The sequence below is a fragment of the Primulina huaijiensis genome, chromosome 11 (genome assembly GCF_012295235.1).
Source record: "Primulina huaijiensis isolate GDHJ02 chromosome 11, ASM1229523v2, whole genome shotgun sequence".
Classification (NCBI taxonomy): domain Eukaryota; kingdom Viridiplantae; phylum Streptophyta; class Magnoliopsida; order Lamiales; family Gesneriaceae; genus Primulina; species Primulina huaijiensis.
In genome coordinates this window covers 24,904,801-24,923,125 of record NC_133316.1, presented here as the reverse complement: position 1 = coordinate 24,923,125, position 18,325 = coordinate 24,904,801, and the positions used below count along the sequence as shown (strand labels likewise).

At 37.6% G+C, this 18,325-nt stretch overlaps 5 protein-coding genes across 5 annotated transcripts; 3 read left to right on the top strand and 2 right to left on the bottom strand.

The window, feature by feature from the left end:
* Positions 1 to 1,886: 1,886 nt before the first annotated feature.
* Positions 1,887 to 3,149, top strand: LOC140988535 (uncharacterized). Its single transcript, XM_073457532.1, has one exon. It carries the CDS (start codon positions 1,887 to 1,889, stop codon positions 3,147 to 3,149), a length of 1,263 nt encoding a protein of 420 aa, XP_073313633.1.
* LOC140988534 (uncharacterized) lies at positions 3,150 to 3,587 on the top strand. The gene has a single exon (XM_073457531.1). The coding sequence runs from the start codon at positions 3,150 to 3,152 to the stop codon at positions 3,585 to 3,587; it is 438 nt and encodes a 145-aa protein (XP_073313632.1).
* A 4,904-nt stretch (positions 3,588 to 8,491) lies between these two features.
* On the bottom strand, positions 8,492 to 9,373 carry LOC140988532 (uncharacterized). The gene has a single exon (XM_073457529.1). The coding sequence runs from the start codon at positions 9,371 to 9,373 to the stop codon at positions 8,492 to 8,494; it is 882 nt and encodes a 293-aa protein (XP_073313630.1).
* A 2,567-nt stretch (positions 9,374 to 11,940) lies between these two features.
* On the top strand, positions 11,941 to 13,902 carry LOC140988552 (uncharacterized). The gene has a single exon (XM_073457554.1). The coding sequence runs from the start codon at positions 12,276 to 12,278 to the stop codon at positions 13,701 to 13,703; it is 1,428 nt and encodes a 475-aa protein (XP_073313655.1). The 5' UTR covers positions 11,941 to 12,275; the 3' UTR covers positions 13,704 to 13,902.
* A 3,263-nt stretch (positions 13,903 to 17,165) lies between these two features.
* On the bottom strand, positions 17,166 to 18,090 carry LOC140989012 (protein TIFY 5A-like). Its single transcript, XM_073458167.1, has 2 exons — positions 17,816 to 18,090; positions 17,166 to 17,600 (listed from the first exon to the last, which is right to left on the bottom strand). The coding sequence occupies exons 1-2, from the start codon at positions 17,978 to 17,980 to the stop codon at positions 17,403 to 17,405; spliced, it is 363 nt and encodes a 120-aa protein (XP_073314268.1). The 5' UTR covers positions 17,981 to 18,090; the 3' UTR covers positions 17,166 to 17,402.
* Positions 18,091 to 18,325: the final 235 nt, after the last annotated feature.

Here is an 18,325-nt window from a genome sequence, read left to right as displayed (position 1 = left end):
TGCTACGAGGCTGGTTGTTTCAATCGTGTGATTGTTAAACAACGCCGGTGTCAAATTCTGAGTTCGAGGCGTAACATTTTAGTGGTATCAGAGCCGTCAGGTCCATAATTCGAGTGGAAAAAAAAATCGATTTTCAAAAAAAAAAAATTTCGGAAATTCGGCCAAACAGGGCCTTCGCACGCGCCGCCGCGTTTCCTCCGATTAAGGCCGCTTCCGGTATTGTTTCTTTGATCGGAGACCAGATCTAGGACCGAATCGATGACACGAATGAAAGCCCTCAAATAATTTCAGGTTTCGCATTCGGGTGCTACCGGAATTTCGGATCTACGGATTGGGCATCCGAAACCCTAACCCCGAATTTTATTCCGTCCAATTACCCTGCCAATCCTACTCCGATATTCAATTACTTTTACACAAACAATATACTATCCATGGGTAACATTTCCCAACCATCAATTTTGAGTTCAGATGAGCTAATCGGAAACGCCCAATTTCAAGTGAGTTAACCGAGTTTGAGCGAGTTTCCGGTCAAATTGGGTAGTTTCCTGACCGATTCTGGCCGTGCCACCACCGGTTCCGTGACCCTTACCCCTTTGCCGTCATACGCCTTTGCTCCAATCATACTCCGGCGAGTCTACCCGGCCGAGTCAGCGAGTCAACCCACCAGCATACGTCCTTCGATTTTTTTTTCGTAGGAAACTCCGAATTCGGTTCCGTCAACTGATCTGAAATCCTCTCGACATGCTCTTCGAATCCATATGTCTATCTCAAAACTTTTCATTTCGGAAATTTTCGAAAACTTTTAATTTTCAGTACTTTACTCTATCCTGCTATTTTATCATATTTATGATATTTTGAGCATTTTCTTTTCTTTTTCAGGAAATGTCTCCCCAATTCAGCACTCGTGCCCAAGCTGCAATCCACATGAAGCAGCTTGCCATTGATAATCAGTCGCGCCTGATAAAGCGGCTTAGAGCCAGACTAGGTGAGAGAAGACGGGAGAATGCGACCTTAGCCACAGAGAAAGAGGAAATTCGGACCCAACTTAACAATGCAATCTATCAGAGAGAATTGGTAAGAGGAGATAACATGGATTTGAGGGATGATATAGAACACGGCTAGTATCGAGAGAAAAAGCTGCATGAAGACATCGACCGATACCGAAAGGAGTTAGAAGAAGAAAAACAGCAAAATGCCAGGAGCAAGAAGAGACTGGAGAATTTAAGTGAGGCTATAAACAACATTTCAAAGGTGAACCATCATCTGGCTCAACAGGGTGAGGTACTGAAGAACAAGATCAAGCAGAATAAGAGGGATTACGAACTGCGCCATCAACTTACCATTGATATGTTGGACGAGGCAGAGGCAGACGTTCAGGGGTGGAAGACACAAGTGGCCCAGCTTAATGCAGAGAATGTCCAGCTCACTCATATGGTAGAGCTACTTCAGGAAGGAGAGCCGGAAGAGGAAGAACCGATAGAGATTGAGGAGCCTATAGCAGCCATTGGGGATGGAGAGATAGAGGATTAGACTAGGATGTCTTAGTGATTTTGTTCTAGGAGTTTATTTTACTTTTCCGTTGTTGCTATTTTATTCAGTACGAGTTTTGTTTCCTTTAGATTGGTCATGTTCTTTCCTTAAGAAATCAATAAAAAAAATTTGTTTTATTTGATTCATTGATTTCAATTTATTTCAGCACAATCTATTTTATGAACTTTACTCTTACAAATTCTTAGAACTTGCGATGCGATTGTAGGAAATGGCCGGCAGACCCCCCGAGACAGAATCGCAACCCGCGTTATGCTAACGCCGACCGTGAGGCCAGACAAGAGAACGAGCAAGGGAATGGACCCCCGCCTGCAGTCAACTTAAGCCAAGCTGATCTTATGGCCATAGCCACCGTTGTAGCGACAACCCTGCAAGGGTTAGGAAATCAGAACGTCAATCAGCCACCACCACCTCCACCACCAAACGGAATCAAGTTCCACTATGAATCACTCCGCAAGAATAGATGTCCAACCTTCAGTGGAGCTGCCAACCCTGAAGTTAGCCAGAGCTGGCTAAAAAGTGTAGAGACGCAACTGCGACTATTGGAAGTTCCCACAGCACTGAAAGTGGACGTGACTGTGCCGTTCCTAGAAGATAAAGCAGGAAAATGGTGGAAAGCAATCTCGCCAGCCATGACAGCTGCAGGACCAATGACTTGGCAGCGATTTCGAGAAGCCTTTCTGAAACAGTATTATCCAGCCGAGGTCAGACTGCAGAAACTGAGTGAGTTTGAAAACCTCACTCAAACTCCGGATATGTCGGTTGTGGAATACACCTCCCAGTTTAATGCCCTTGGATCTTATGCTCCGGCAATCATGGCGGACGAAGTTTTGATGTTGCACCGTTTTAAAAAGGGATTGAACAGTAGAATCCAATCAGCCCTAGCAGTCTACCAACCCGCGAATTTTTCAGATCTAATGGGTGCAGCTATCCGAGCTGAAACTGACATCCAGCGTAGGGAGAAAGAATTTAAGAAAAAAAGCCCCATGACTAGTCAGTCCTCACGCAGTAATCAGACTTTCAAGAAGCCTAAACAGTCCGGTGGACCATCAAAAGGACCTTCGCCTACCTCAAGCTACCAGGATATTAAGCCTTGCCCAACTTGTCACTTACGACACCTGGGAGAATGCCGCAGAAACAGTGGTGTATGCTTCGGATGTGGGAAAGCGGGACACCGAATTGCTGAATGTCCTACTGCTGCCAACCAAGCAGCCGGACCCAATAAGGGAACTGGGCCAAATTCAGGAACTAATCCCAACAAGCCAAAGGAAAGCAAGCCTAACGCTAGGATCTTTGCTATGACTCAAGAAGAGGCCGACGATGCCACTGAAGTCGTGTCAGGTATCATTCTTATTCAAAAAGTGCCTGCTTATGCGTTATTTGATTGTGGTGCCACGCATTCATTTGTATCTAAGAGACTCGCTAAAAAACTAGGACTTAAGCCTGAATTATTAGCCGAACCTTTTCAAATAGCCACACCTACAAATAAGGCCATCGAAACTCATGAGATTCACAGAGACTTTTTAATTAATATCGGTAATCAGAATTTCAGCGCAGACTTAATACAAATAATCATGGCCGACTTTGACATCATTCTATGAATGGATTGGTTAGCCAAAAACAATGCAATAGTAGACTGTAAAGGGAAAAGAGTTAAACTCCGAACCCCGAATCAGGAAGATATCGTGTATCATGGTAAATCCAAGGAACGGAAATCACTCCTTTCCGTTTCCCAAGCATGGAAGGCCATGAAATCCGGAGAAGATATCTACCTAGCAATGGTTAGCGAAGTGCAAGGAGAAGCCGAACTAAAGATAGAAGACATCCCAATAGTATGTGAGTTCCCGGATGTTTTTCCAGAAGAACTCCCAGGGATAGTCCCGGACCGCGAAGTTGAGTTCGAAATTAATCTGGTTCCTGGTGCAGCTCCAATCTCTAAAGCACCTTACAGGATGGCGCCAGCTAAACTCAAGGAGTTAAAGGAACAACTCCAAGAATTGCTGGACAAAAAGCAAGTCCGACCCAGTGTGTCCCCATAAGGAGCTCCAGTACTTTTTGTAAAGAAGAAAGATGGGAGTATGAGGTTGTGCATCGACTATAGAGAACTAAACAAGATCATTGTCAAGAACAAGTACCCCCTCCCGAGGATTGACGACCTATTTGATCAGCTTAAAGGAGCCGCAGTCTTTTCTAAACTGGATCTGAGGACGGGATACCACCAACTGAAGGACAGGGCGAAAGATATCTCCAAAACAGCTTTTCGGACAAGATATGGACATTATGAGTTCACAGTGATGCCTTTCGGGCTGACCAACGCGCCTGCAGCCTTCATGGACCTAATGAACAGAGTTTTTAAACCATTCCTGGATCAGTTCATAGTGGTATTTATTGACGACATCCTCGTCTATTCTTCCAACGAAAGAGATCACGAAGAGCATCTGCGCATTGCACTTCAGACTTTGAGAGAAAAGGAGCTCTATGCTAAGTTTAAGAAATGTGAGTTCTGGCTAAAGAGTATATCCTTTTTATGACACGTAATCTCTGAAGCAGGAGTATCAGTGGAACCCAGGAAAGTCGAGGCACTTACAGAATGGCCAAAACCTAATAACGCCACAGACATCAAGAGTTTTCTTGGACTTGCAGGTTATTACAGGAAGTTCGTCGAAGGTTTTTCCTCAATCGCCATACCACTGACGAAACTCACTCAGAAGAATTCCAAGTTCGTCTGGGACGAAGGTTGCGAGAAAAGTTTTCAGACATTAAAAGAAAGGCTCGCATCCACGCCAGTACTAATCTTACCCACGGAAGATAAAGAATTCACCATCTACAGTGACGCATCTAAGGAAGGTCTGGATGCGTGCTCATGCAAGAGGGAAGAGTGATCGCCTACGTATCAAGGCAGTTGAAACAGCACGAGCAAAAATACCCTACGCATGATCTGGAGCTAGCATCAGTTGTTTTTGCCTTAAAAATCTGGAGACACTATCTCTATGACGCCAAGTGCGAAATTTTCACAGATCACCAGAGCCTCAAATACCTGTTCACCCAAAAGGAACTTAACATGAGGCAAAGGCGGTGGATCGAACTACTGAAGGATTATGACTTGACTATATGTTACCATCCAGGTAAAGCGAACAAAGTGGCCGATGCTCTGAGTCGGAAAGTGGAAACAAGACCACTCTGGCTTCACTCTCCGCTCGGCCATGTCTGCAAGAGGCCGTCAAGCTAAACCAAGACCGAGACCCTGAGCTAAAGAAACTTAAGGGACAAGTGGAAAGTGGGAAGTCGAAAGATCTACAAATCGATGACAAATGAGTCTTATGGATGAAAAGACGGCTGTGTGTACCAGACAACGATAACCTTCGCCAAGAAATACTGTCAGAAGCACACAAGTCCAAATTCTCAGTCCATCCAGGGAGTACAAAAATGTACAGAGATCTTAAGAGCAATTTTTGGTGGAATGGAATGAAAAGAGACGTGGCAGAATTTGTCGCTAAATGCCAAGTGTGTCAACAGGTCAAAGCAGAGCACCAACGATCGGGGTGATTATTGCAACCCTTGGGAATACCTGAATGGAAATGGGAACATATCTCCATGGACTTTGTGGTAGTGTTACCAAAGTCAAGGCAAGGGCAGGACGGAATATGGGTAATCGTAGATAGACTTACAAAATCCGCACACTTCCTACCCGTCCATATGAACTACAATCTGGACAAGTTGGCCACACTGTATATGGATAATATTGTAAGATTTCATGGAGTACCAGTGAGCATCCTGTCTGACAGAGACCCAAGATTCGTCTGACGATTTTGGAAGAGCTTCCAAGAAGCCATGGGAACGAAAGTGACGCTTAGTACGGCCTATCATCCACAAACCGATGGCCAAACCGAGAGGACAATTCACACCTTGGAAGATATGCTGCGAGCCTGCGCTCTAGAATTCAGTAGCAATTGGAGCAATCACCTACCATTGATCGAGTTTGCTTAGAATAACAGCTATCACAGCAGTATTGGGATGGCTCCATACGAAGCTCTGTATGGGAGGAAATGCCGATCGCCATTATATTGGGATGAAGTGGGAGAAAAAGCAATAGTAGGACCCGAACTCGTACAGACAACAATAGACAAGGTTACAGTCATCCGAGAGAAACTCAAGACAGCTCAAGATCGACAAAAGAGTTGGGCAGACCTGAAAAGAAGGCCAGCAGAATTCAATGTTGGCGAGAAGGCCTACGTAAAAGTCTCGCCTATGAAAGGAGTGGTCCGATTCAGTAAAGCTGGGAAGCTGAACCTTCGTTATGTGGGACCCTTTGAAATTTTGGAAAAAGTGGGCACGCTAGCATACAGATTGGCACTGCCACCAAACATGTCTAAAATTCACAACGTTTTCCACGTATCCCAACTACGGAAATACATCTCGGATCCAAGCCATGTATTGGAAGTAGAACCGCTCGTGATCGAAAGTAACTTGGGAGAAGAGCTGAAGTACGAAGAAGTTCCCATTAGAATTGTGGATACAAAGGACCAAGTACTAAGACGACGAATCATTCCCTACGTCAAGGTACAATGGTCTAACCACACAGAAAGAGAAGCCACGTGGGAGCTAGAACAAAGGATGATAGACCAATACCCGTACCTCTTCACAGACCAAGCCAACCCAAGTTTCGAGGACGAAACTTCCCATAAGGAGGGAGGGCTGTAAAACCCGTGATTTTGTACAATCGTGATCATATCTTTTATTAATATGATTATACTAGGATGGTGTAATCTTGGATATTAATATTTAAATCATTCAGAATATAAGATTTGTTTTAAGGTTATCTAAGTTGTGTAGATAATTTTATCGTGTGCAGAATTATGAAGCTCGAAATTAGATAGTATGATTTATTTGAAAGTTGCGTAGGAATAAATTTATCTCAATATAAGGAATTAAAGAAAGAATTTTGAAAATAAGCAGATAAAGGTCTAAAATTTAAGTTGATATTGAGATACCGGGAGAAAAGATCAAGCAAGAGATAATAAAATCCCTAGAATTCGAAATCAATCTGTGTATATATATGCAAATCTCGAAAATTAGGGGATGGAAGGTTTAAGATTTCGAACAATATCACGATTATATCATGATTCTGGATTAAGATTTGATTCAGAGTTCAAATACAGCTATAACTCTTGATCACGATAGCAGCCAACCCCTATAAATAGGAGGGCCCTGTATTCGAAAATCACACCTCATAACAACACAAAATTTCGAAAATTTGTGCCCTAGACTCCTTAGGATTTTCGAGCACGGCGAAGCGCTACCGCCGTCCTGCTGCCGAAGAGGAATTTTCGAAAAATTCCTGTACAAGCAAGCCTAGCTAGTCACGTTTTTCTTTCAAGAATTCAAGGTAAGTGGGCAAATTTTAATTTTTTAAATTTTTGGGTCATGTGTTTTTCTTTTTAAAGAAAAAAATGCGGTCGAACACCGTCTACGTTTTTTTGTATATCTTGTTACATATTTGTGAGGACACTGTGAGGATTCCCTGAAAATGGGTGGAATTCCAACATATGGCCCTTAACAGTGGGATAGAACTGTTTTATGGCCTCGTCCCCTTAGAGGATTAAAACTTAGGGACTGACGTCAGTAAACCATGAAAGGTGAAAAAATTACAGTGTTACAATTATGAAAAGCATGCTGTAAATATATGTTATTTTCAAAAATATGGAAAATTTTTTTATGTGGTGTTCGATAATTCCCCCATTTACTGAGTATTCCCAAAATACTCACCCCTTACAACCTTTCCCAGATAAGTCCGAAGAACAGGTAGAAGAAGAAGAATCGGAACAGTTTTGGGGATGATGATTAGTTTATTTTCGAATTTGGTAGATATGATTATTTTTGAATTTTAGCAATTTAAATTTGATGTTAGACTTTTCCGCAAATTTATTTTTATTTCAGTTGTAAAGACAGTTGTTTTTTGAGAAATTATGAATAATAAACTGGTTTTCGGTTTATACAATGCTACGAGGCTGGTTGTTTCAATCGTGTGATTGTTAAACAACACCGGTGACAGTTCGGGGCGTGACACATAAAATTAAAACCAATTTGAAAAATGTTACATTTCAAAATTTTGTTCAAACAAATTAATTAAAGGTCTTTTTTTTTAAAAAAAAATTCTCATAATTTAGTTTTTTTTGTTACCCAACACCCTCTGTCATATTTTTTTAAAAAAATCATTACATTTATTTTTAGTTAAAAATTTCTTATCATTTAATTTATTCTATTGTTTGATACATAAAAAAATACATCAAAGAACGAATAGAAATATAAATGATCAGGAACAAAATAATAATAGATGATATTAAGGTCGCTGATTATTATTATTATTTTTTACAAAATAAATTGGTAATTGATATAAATGGAGCAACCATTATGTTACAGTAATTTAGAACTGCTTTGCGAACGAAACGTGTTATGTTTTGAAATTATTTAATACAAAAAAGATCAAGAGTGATGCGACAAACTTTATTTAATTGATATGTACGGGATGAATTATTACTTATTGATTAGCCATCAATCTATCACATCTTATCGAAGGTGGCCTTTGTACAATATTTTTTTTATTACATATTTATATTATTTTCTTCTTATATGTAATATTGTGTTTGTATAATATTTTTTTAAATTACACATTTATATTCCTTTCATATATATAATATTATAATCAATTCTGCCTATTTTTGTGTGTATTGAGGAGGTGTTTATAATTTACTATCGGCATTATTTTATCGGTTCGACACAGAAATTTGTGAATAACATAACAAAATTGGAAGAGAGTAATATGAAGTTGAAAAAAAGTGATAATACCAAATGTTTAACACACAGCAAAAAAGGAAAGAAAAATGAACATGCTTTTGATTCACATTCAAAAGTGAGGGGGTTCGATCGATCGATCGGATCAATATTATAAATTTGGTGCATTGCCTACTGCAAAGTTTTGTCGGCCCTTGGATGCTTGAAGCCTAATCTGTCTGTTAAACCTTCGAATAAATTCTTCCACTCTTGTGTTCAGTTCTTCATCGGACATCCTCGAATATTCATCGTTTTCTTCATACCTCGGTGGCTCCTCGTGTCCCTCTGACAATGTTCTATTCAGAACCAACTTTTCATCGATTTTTGATGTTATTTCAACCGTAGTAGCGGAGTTACTTCGAAAACTTGTCGCTCTCGGCCTTTTCTTTGCTGCATGGGCTTCATTTTTAAATGGTGGAATATTGATTATTTCTTGCTTCTTCGTCTCGAAATTTTCACTCAGGACGTTTTCTGTGTTAGGCTTTTTTCCTTGGACGAAGAAGCTGATATCGGGTTTATTTTCCTCGGGTTCATGAGGATCATCGTTTTTTGTAGTGCTACTGCACATCATGTTTATTATCTTTTCTTGAGGTTTTTCGTAATGATCTTCTTCTTTCTGATCATTTTCCGTTAATGTTATTTCAACAATTTTCGGATATTGGAGTTGGAAAGGAAAGGGAAATCGATCGGTGGCTTTCATGGCGTTTGAGTATCTCGCGTATTCTTCGTAAAATTCAGCTTCTTTTGACGAAGAAAACGCGCCAAAATCAGCTGCAATTATGAAGATGAGAGTGTTTGATATGAAGAACCAGAATTTGGTGGTGCATAAAAGGGTTGAATTCGAGAGATTGAAAGCGTAGAAAACGGAAACGTAAAGAAGAAGGGATAACAGGAAAGCCCAGAAGGATTTGGGACTGGAATTGTTGGGTTTCTTTTTAAACTTTTGGAAATTCAGGGAATTACTTTCTGTGGGGTTTATGAATTTGGTGGCCATGGGTCTGAGTTTGTGGATCAGAGGCAGGGGCTGAAACTGTTTTTTGAGCTTGGATCATTTTCGAATGAATGAAGAGATCAGGAATTTATAGGGGGGTCTGATCATTTGCATGCAGCTTGGATCATGATGAAAGGGTGGCTGATAATTGATTCCTCGACGAAATTACGTTTTAACCCCTATATATATATATATATATTTATATTATATATAGATATTTTTCCTCTCTTTTCGCTGGCCAACATGCACGATAGCAGGAATTTCAGGTCCGATTGAGTATTTCACAATCTTCACCAATATATATATATACATGGGAGTTAGTTCGATTACAGCTTTCAAATATATGATTCTTTTTTTAATCTATTACACTCCTCGCAGACTAGCTTGATCATATATAGGCGTCATAATTGTTTAATTTAGAAAAAATAACTTTTTATCTAATAATAAATTTGAAATTTTTTTGTTTTTGGTCTAAAATTGATGATGTAATATCGGAAAATCGATGAAACGTGAGTGAAATCAAAATAGATCACAAAAAAATAAAATATTTGTAAATAAACATAAAATTGAACCAAAAAATCATTTTTCATATAGAAACATAATGAATTTTGTGAGTAAAAGATTACATGGATGTCTAAATTTAAATTTTCAAACAAAGAAATAAATAATAATAATAAGGTGTAATTCTTGAAATTAATTAATAGTGTTGGAAATATAATTAATTAATTATTTGGTCCTATGATGAGGAATGATTGAATTCAAATATGTGTGCGGCTCTGCTTGATCACCTCAACTGTTCTATATTTAATGATATGGTAATAATTTTGTAATAAAAAAAGAAGATTTGCCAATCATGAATCGATTATATCACTAATAAAATTAATGGGTTAACGTAAGTAGTAAGTATTCAAAGTAATGACCAGACCATCGTAGCTAGGTATGTGATAGCTAGGTAACAAGCTAAGTATCCTGATATTCTCAAGGGGCCGGGTGCATCATGTGGACCAAGCTTTAATTATTTAATCTCCATGTCATACAAGTGTACACCCACAATTTCATTTTGGTAGGTCTTGTATTAAGTAATTTTCAATTATCTGGCATCCCAATCATACTCCAACCATGCCTTCACTCGTGCCATCTGTGAACTTATATATATTTATTTATATATTGTATCATTTAAAACGTACTGGTTTTGATTTTGTGAATTTTATCTTTATTTATTCAAATAATTGGACTCGGGCATAATTTGGTAAATAGTACTTAAAATATTCAATCTTTGGTATGATTTTAATAAGAATGATTGTTGAACTCTAGTGACAATATTATCTCTATATAGACTAAGTTAATTTATAGTATTTGTACGCATACTAACCTTTTTTTTTTAGTAAGAATGTTTATGTAGCGTTGAAAAATTCTCACGTTACACAAAAAAATGTTGACGTGATATCGGACATTATTAACGTATCTAAGACAACGTAAATACTCCAATGAAAAAAAAAAACTGAAAAAAAAATAGCGAACTAAAATATTAAATTTTAAAAAATATATAAATTTAAATAGAAAATGAAATAAAAACAATATTTTGCCTGGGTTGATATTCTATGCGAAATAGGACACTCAGAAAGGGAGTATAAGCATTAAGAGGATCACGGGCTTTTGGAAAATAAAATGGGCTCGGATAAAAAACTTGGAGGAAACCCATTATCACATTAAGTACAATCCAAGGCCCTCGGACCATAAATTTCAAGCTGGAAGCCCGTATGATTAATTTATCACACCCTTCCCGAGGAATGATTCTAAAACAAGCCCTGAAAATTGTTTTAAAAGAATTTTGTCCTTTAATTGGTCAAAATTTGATCTTAATGCAAGATTTATTTTCATATTTATTTCGATTTTTTTCAGAGTACTATTCGTATGAAATTCAGAACACAAAAAATTTCCATTTATTATACTAAACTAAATTCAGTACGTGAAATTATATGACATTCGTGTAAAATTCATAAAACAAATTAATTTTAAAATATTACTTCTGTTCTGCATGCATATCAATAGATGCAAATCAGAATTTAGCGATGCTACAAAATTTCAGTTACAAATTCCATTCCAAGGGCTCATATAGGAGTGACTAGAATTGATTGTGTCGTCTCTCTAGATAATGAAATCACGAATCAAGAACAGACCCGATTTCGAGGATCATAATAGAGACAGTCAAGATATGTGTGTGTGTGTGTGTGTGTGTGTGTGTGTGTGTCAAGTTTACTGTGTATTATCTAGTTTCTTAATGTTTTTTCAATATTTATTTAATGAAATGGCTAGAGTTATTTCAGCGTTAATTTCTAAATGTACGTTGGAATTTTGTGAGATCAAATCTAGGTAAGAGAAGGAGGATGTAGTTTTTGGCGAGGAAGGGGGCCCCGTGTTCGGTGAGCCTGTCAGGGCTCCTCGGCATGTCTGTTTCATGAGAGCAGAGCCATGTCCCATCATGTTACTACACTGTTTTTAAATACCCATTTTAGTTTTGACTGTTCTGACAATTTTTTGACATCTTTTTCATTATTTAGCATCTGTGATCCCTCGCACCATCTCATCTATCTGCATGCTACTCTATCCTCTCACACTCAAAGTTCCTAATATGGCTAACATGTTGGCCATCTTAGGGTTTCAATAGCTTTTCCATGCTGCCTTGTCACTGACATAAGGCTGAGTATAAATGTATGTTAATTAATCCATGCCATGTATATTTTATGTGATCTTGGCTGTCATTTGTTCGTATGCCCCTTGTCTCCATTAAATATAAGTTTCACACTTTCATGTACGTGTACGCGTAAGTTTGATTTTGATACGCAGAGAGAGAGAGAGAGAGTGTGTGTGTGTGAAAGAATATTTGTCTCTTGATTCCCGAAGCATGACTTCTATGTCTCTTCTACTTGTTGGCTTTCTCGTGTTTCTGTCAGCCGATCACAATGAATTGATGTGCGTGGAAAGTTACGATGGCGATGGGGTGCTGGTGATGGAACAGGAAGAGTTGTACGGCCTTTTTGAGGTAATGGGTTCGCTGCTGGAAGACCCCACTTGGGGCGAGATGCATCCTCTACCATGCACAGACACTCCCTGGCCTGGTGTGGAGTGTGAGCTTCTTCAAGAAACTTCAACCTTTCATATCACCAAAATTCATGTCGGCCCCGATGATACCACCCCGCCGTGCAAAGATTCTGCTAAAATCTCAGAATCTCTCCTCAAATTGCCTTACCTGAAAACCCTTTCTTTGATAAACTGTTTCACTAAGTCACCTGTTTCTTTGAGCGAGCTACTCTTTGGTGCATTGCCTTCTCTAGAGCATCTGGCGCTCGAGTCCAATCCAAGCCTTTCTGGAGAAATCCCTTCCACTTTATCAAATCTCACAAGCCTGAAAATCCTGTGCCTCTCTCAAAACAATATGAGTGGTGAAATTCCTAAAGAAATAAGAAGTCTGGTTAACTTGAAGCAGCTTGATCTCAGTCACAACCGTTTGACTGGTTCGATCCCTGAAGAAATTGGAATGCTCAAAAGTTTAAGTATATGGGATTTTAGCTGGAATTCTATACAGGGAATGGTGCCTAGTTCAGTAGGTGACATGCAGTTTCTTGAAAAGATTGATTTGGGTTCTAACAAACTTCAAGGAAGACTGCCTCAGGAGTTAGGGAAATTGAAGAACTTGGTTTTGCTGGATTTGAGTCATAACTCTTTGACAGGACCGATGCCTGAAAATTTATTAGGTTTGCAGCAGTTGCAATACCTAATAATGGAGGGAAACCCAATAAATACTGGCATCCCTTCATTTATTGGGAACCTACATAGGCTCACAATGATAAGCTTCTCAGGGTGTGGACTCACAGGCTCGATTCCAACCATATTTTCAAACTTAACAAATTTAACTGCCCTGTATCTGGATAACAACAGTTTAACCGGTACAGTTCCTCAAGAATTGGGGAGGCTACCGAACATGGATCTTCTAAATTTAAGCAGGAATCAGCTTACTGGGGAGCTGCTGTTTCCCCAAGATTTCATAACCAGGCTCGGAAACAAGCTTGGTATCAGAGAAAACAATGGATTGTGCACAAATCAAATGGAGCATAATGGCAAGGAAATCAGTTCAAAATTCTTTCAGAACCCTTCTTGCTCAAGTTCAATATTTCCTGCGGATAGCAACAAAACCTGGGCTGGAGAAAACCCGGAGAATTCTCAGGACATGAAGCCAACTTTGTACCGAGGTGATATGAGCTCATATTCTCCTGGGTTGGATAAAAAGTTTGTCTTTTTTACAAGTATCATCCTGTTTCGTTTGCTGAATTAATGTATTCAATGGTTTTCTTGGAAAATGATGATTGATGTCAGCATTTAAAGTTAAGAAAAATGCATGTTAGAATTTGTTACACAAATACGTGTAAAAGTTACTGAAGTGAAAGCAAGAACGATGGCATCACATTCGTTTTCTGATTGGATTTTGTTTGTTTTGTTTTTATTTTTAATATTTATTTTCTTGTCTTGTTTTGACACTCTGTATCCATTATTATATATCGTGTATGAAATTTAAAGCTGTAGGTTGATGCTTGAGTACCGTCAGGGGTAGTTGCCATCGCTTGCAGCTTTTTTCAGAAATGGGTATTTTCTTGGGTGGGTCTGGTTAGGACCCATTATTAAATGCAATGACCATCTGGGGTTCATGTACGTGATCTTAATCCAATAGACGTTGATAGATTTGGCACGCTGGGTCTCGCCCACATAATAATTTCCAAATATTTTTGTCGTTAATAACAGATATTCTCAACCAGATATATATGATCTCTGCACCAAAACTAGAGTAATTACATTGTAGTCCAAAAGTTTCTTATTCAAAAGAATCAAAACCCCTAGAAAGTAGAAACTACTAAACAATTCCTAGAAAATTTTCATTCCCCCGAAAACCAAAAAAACACATTTTTAAATTTTCTAAATAATAAAAATTTAAATATATATTGTTCGGTTGCGGAAACGCTAGCAATCTTGATTTTGATTAAAGCAAAATTTGTTGTGTTTCTAGCATATTTACTCAAATGTGTAGTAGCAAAATATCAAGTTGAGAGATTTGACAAATTGAAACTTAAATGAAGTCAACCTAAAAATCTGGCAATGTCAAATATTTCGATGATATCTCACAAACAAGTTATTTAAATTATTAGCGACCAAAACGGTTGGAAATCCAACTCAATTCTAGAAATCATATTTCAGGTCGGTAGAGTCAATTCAGATGTTATCGAGGTTAAATGGCAGTCGCAACATCCGACCGCCGAACATCTTCAATCCGGATCGGATGACTTGATAGACCAATTATGGTATTTTGGTCATATCTCTCTGATCAATTATCTTAGTGGAACGATTCGACATGATTTGGAAAAATAATACAATGATCTACAAATCATCTTCGAATGTCGAAGTTTGAATCTAAGCATAAAAAGCTGATAATTCGCAATGAAATTTCTAGTTCTGCACATGTTGCAGAAAGAGTTCAATCATATACACAGTCCAATATTTCGAGCATATCTCTTGAACGATTGTTGATTTTGTGAAATGTTAAGAGAAAAGGCTACAACTTTCATGTTTATCATTTTGCCCAAAAATCAACGAATCAAGAGCAATATATTCGCCGGAATAGACCACATTTCACTCAACTGTTTTGCTAATTCACTCAACTGATTTTGCTCATGCAACCATTTTGCTCCCGGAGTCGGATTGCACCAACGACCTATCGAAAGTCAAATATGACCGTTACAATATCGGAAACAATACAAAACCTTTTTCAATGGTCATATTCTTATATCTAACGTATATATCACTCTTGTAGGCTATATATACAACATCTTGAAGATCAAATACAAGCTTTTGAAAAAGATTCAAAACATGATAAGCCTACATGAAGAATGAGAGTAAACCCAGGAAGAGAAGTCTGATTGAGAGTATATAGAGCGGAAGTTTTCCCATTGTTTCTTTTGCTTAGTTGTAGAACCAAATTCGATTTAACTTCTCGTTATTCGATTCATTTTTGAACATTCTAAGAACAAGTTATTGTCGCTCAAGCTTTTAGAGAAAATGCTAAAAATGTTTATTCACTACCTCTAAACACATTATCGATCATAACATATAGAATAAAAAATAATTATGAACAAAATATAAAAGTATCCTGAACATTTATAATTGATTGAAAATTTAACCAAATCTAATTGAAAATTTGATTAATGTATGTTTACCTTGAATTACGAAATTGAATAAATTGTTAACAATAATATTTACTAGAGAATTTCATTGGAATAACTAAATTCAAGTTAAAATGATTTTCATCCCAGTAATAAAAAACTTTTTAATCAAAACTAAGTGTTTTAATTCCAATCAAAATTTCAAGTAAGAGATCTCACACCAGTGTTCAAATTTCTTTGTTTGTTTTTGGCAGGGGTGGGTACGGTACGGTATACCGTACCGAACTAGGGTTCCGTAAATATCGGTATGGAATTTTTCCATACCGTTACCGATACCGAAAATTCGGTATACCGCATATTCGGTATACCGAATTTTCGATATGAAAAAGTTCATACCGGATACCGTACCGACACCGAAAATTTTGTCGGTATACCGACATTTTTTCAGTATACTGAACTTAAATTCATACCGTACCGAAATTTTCGGTATCTCGATTTTTTCGATACGATATTTTGGTATTTCGATATTTCGATATATTTTCCCAGCCCTAGTTTTTGGCAACATTATCCACCCTCCCAGTCCCCTCCCCTTATTTCTATACCTCTCCTCCCAATAGACACAGCACTCTAATTATGTAGAATTTATTAATATTGATACTTTGACTTAAATCAATCTCGAAACCGACTAAGAGAAATGTTGTCCAAATCCATATATGCAACTCTCAAATACTTAATTTATCTGATATGAGACATCTAACGTAATTGATCTTGAATTTGAACACGACATAGATAGTTTTGGTTTCTAATTTGGCCTCCGATTAGTTGTGGTTTTGGTCTCGGTCTAAGTTCTTTGTTGCCGGAACTTAACCAATAGTGAATCTTCCACTTGTCGTTCCGACCGTGGAACTAGATTAAAAAGAAGAATCTGCTTTTAATTTTCAGAATTGCTTTTAATTTGCGATTTGAATGGAATCTTAACCAGATCCAAAATAACTCATGAATTTTTTTTTAGTCAAATCTTAGTATGAAGTTCTTCATGTGTCGGTCAAGAATAATTTGTCGTTATTTTTTTAAGTCTCAATTCTTAGCTACTGGCTTTATTCGAACATAAACATTGAAATCTTTTGCAAGCAATTTGTTTAAAAATATTTATTTAATTTTGAAAAAATATACACTAAAAATTCTGGATTTGGCTGTAAATTACCGAGGAAATAATTGTTTATATAAAGACGCACAGACGGGCCTCCTCTGTTTATTGAATATATAATTTATGATAATTGGTAAGTAATAAAATGTCCATTAAATTCTCTATCTCTTTCTTGGCCCAAGTGGCATCCTGATCTTCTTCGGAAATTATTGTGTTGCCTCACTTTTGTTTTGTTTTACTTTTTTAAAAAAAAATAAAAAGTGAATTGAAGCAAGTGGAATTAATCTTTTGATTTCGAATTTCATTTTACTATTTCTTCCGAAAGTGTTTTTTTTTAGCTTGACATATATTTTTACCCCTAAAAACTAATATTATAAATATATTTAACAGGAATTTAGAGGATTCCGAGTGTGCTGAAATAAAAACATACACCTAAATCTTGAAATTCAAAGGGTGCTGTGATTATGTATAGATGTTGCTTGGGATCGAATCATTAAATATATATGTCATTACATGGTTATATGAGGAATCAAACCGAAGGAATCGATCAAACTCAACAAATAAATTCAATTATTAATTCGGTTTCCTAAAACTTGGCAGACAAATATATTATATATTATATATATATATATATAAATATATGAGCACGTACGAGCGGCTCTAATCCCACAATTAATTAATTATTTGGATGGCCAGAAAAATTAAGTGGATAAGGAGACGTTTCTTGGGATCTAATCTTTCTCTTCTGAAGAAACCTTTGCAGTGATCTCTTCATGTACAGACCCGTCGTTGGGCTGCATAGAGGGGGATTTAGGTTCGATCCCGGCGATTTTTCTTCCGTTTCACGGCTTGCAAGCAGTATAATCGCTCGAGCCTGCAGCGACGACGTACGTATATATATGGGGAAGTAGATCATGAAATCCATATTTCATTTCATAACAAACACAGGAGCTAGCTAGGTCTCTCTATCAAAATATTTGAAAGATTTCAATAATTAATGTCACTTGGAAGGTAGGGATTTCGATATACAAATACAGTCTCGTCTTGATGGTTAAGCTACTGAAGAGTATATAGATAATATGTACGTACCTGAAGTTCTGTAACGTCAGACACAGAAACCTCGCCGTTGTAGAAAATGGTGAGCTCCTTATGGATTGGATTTGGTGTCTGAGGTCCTCCATAATTAATGCAATTGGAGAAGATCACAGGACGCGGTGCAACAAACCGGAGCTCCAAATTACAGTTCCTTTTCATCTCTATTCAGTATTCACACACACCCACAGAATATCGAGGAGTCACATGTATGTAGTACGGTTGGTATTAGCTAGGGTGACATGATAAGATCAAGAATATTATTAATGGAGGAATTCAGGAAGGATGAAGAGAATATANGACAGTCGCCGAGGTGAAAATGTGAAGAAATTACAAAAAAAAATAAAGTCACGTGTTTCGCGAGCTTTCTATGTTTCGTGCCGTCCCTACTTAAGATTATATACTCCCACAACATGTTTTTTTTCCCCATTAATTTTATACTACACCTAATTTGCATGTGAAGTTAATGTCGGATTAATGTAATTTTTTTAAATCCAGTTTTTTTTT

Coding starts and splice junctions, on each gene's coding strand:
- LOC140988535 (XM_073457532.1), top strand. CDS start 1,887: ATGGCCATAGCCACCGTTGTAGCGACAACCCTGCAAGGGTTAGGAAAT.
- LOC140988534 (XM_073457531.1), top strand. CDS start 3,150: ATGGATTGGTTAGCCAAAAACAATGCAATAGTAGACTGTAAAGGGAAA.
- LOC140988532 (XM_073457529.1), bottom strand. CDS start 9,373: ATGGCCACCAAATTCATAAACCCCACAGAAAGTAATTCCCTGAATTTC.
- LOC140988552 (XM_073457554.1), top strand. CDS start 12,276: ATGACTTCTATGTCTCTTCTACTTGTTGGCTTTCTCGTGTTTCTGTCA.
- LOC140989012 (XM_073458167.1), bottom strand. CDS start 17,980: ATGAAAAGGAACTGTAATTTGGAGCTCCGGTTTGTTGCACCGCGTCCT. Junction 17,601..17,815: donor CTGACGTTACAGAACTTCAG/GTACGTACATAT, acceptor TCGTCGCTGCAG/GCTCGAGCGATTATACTGCT.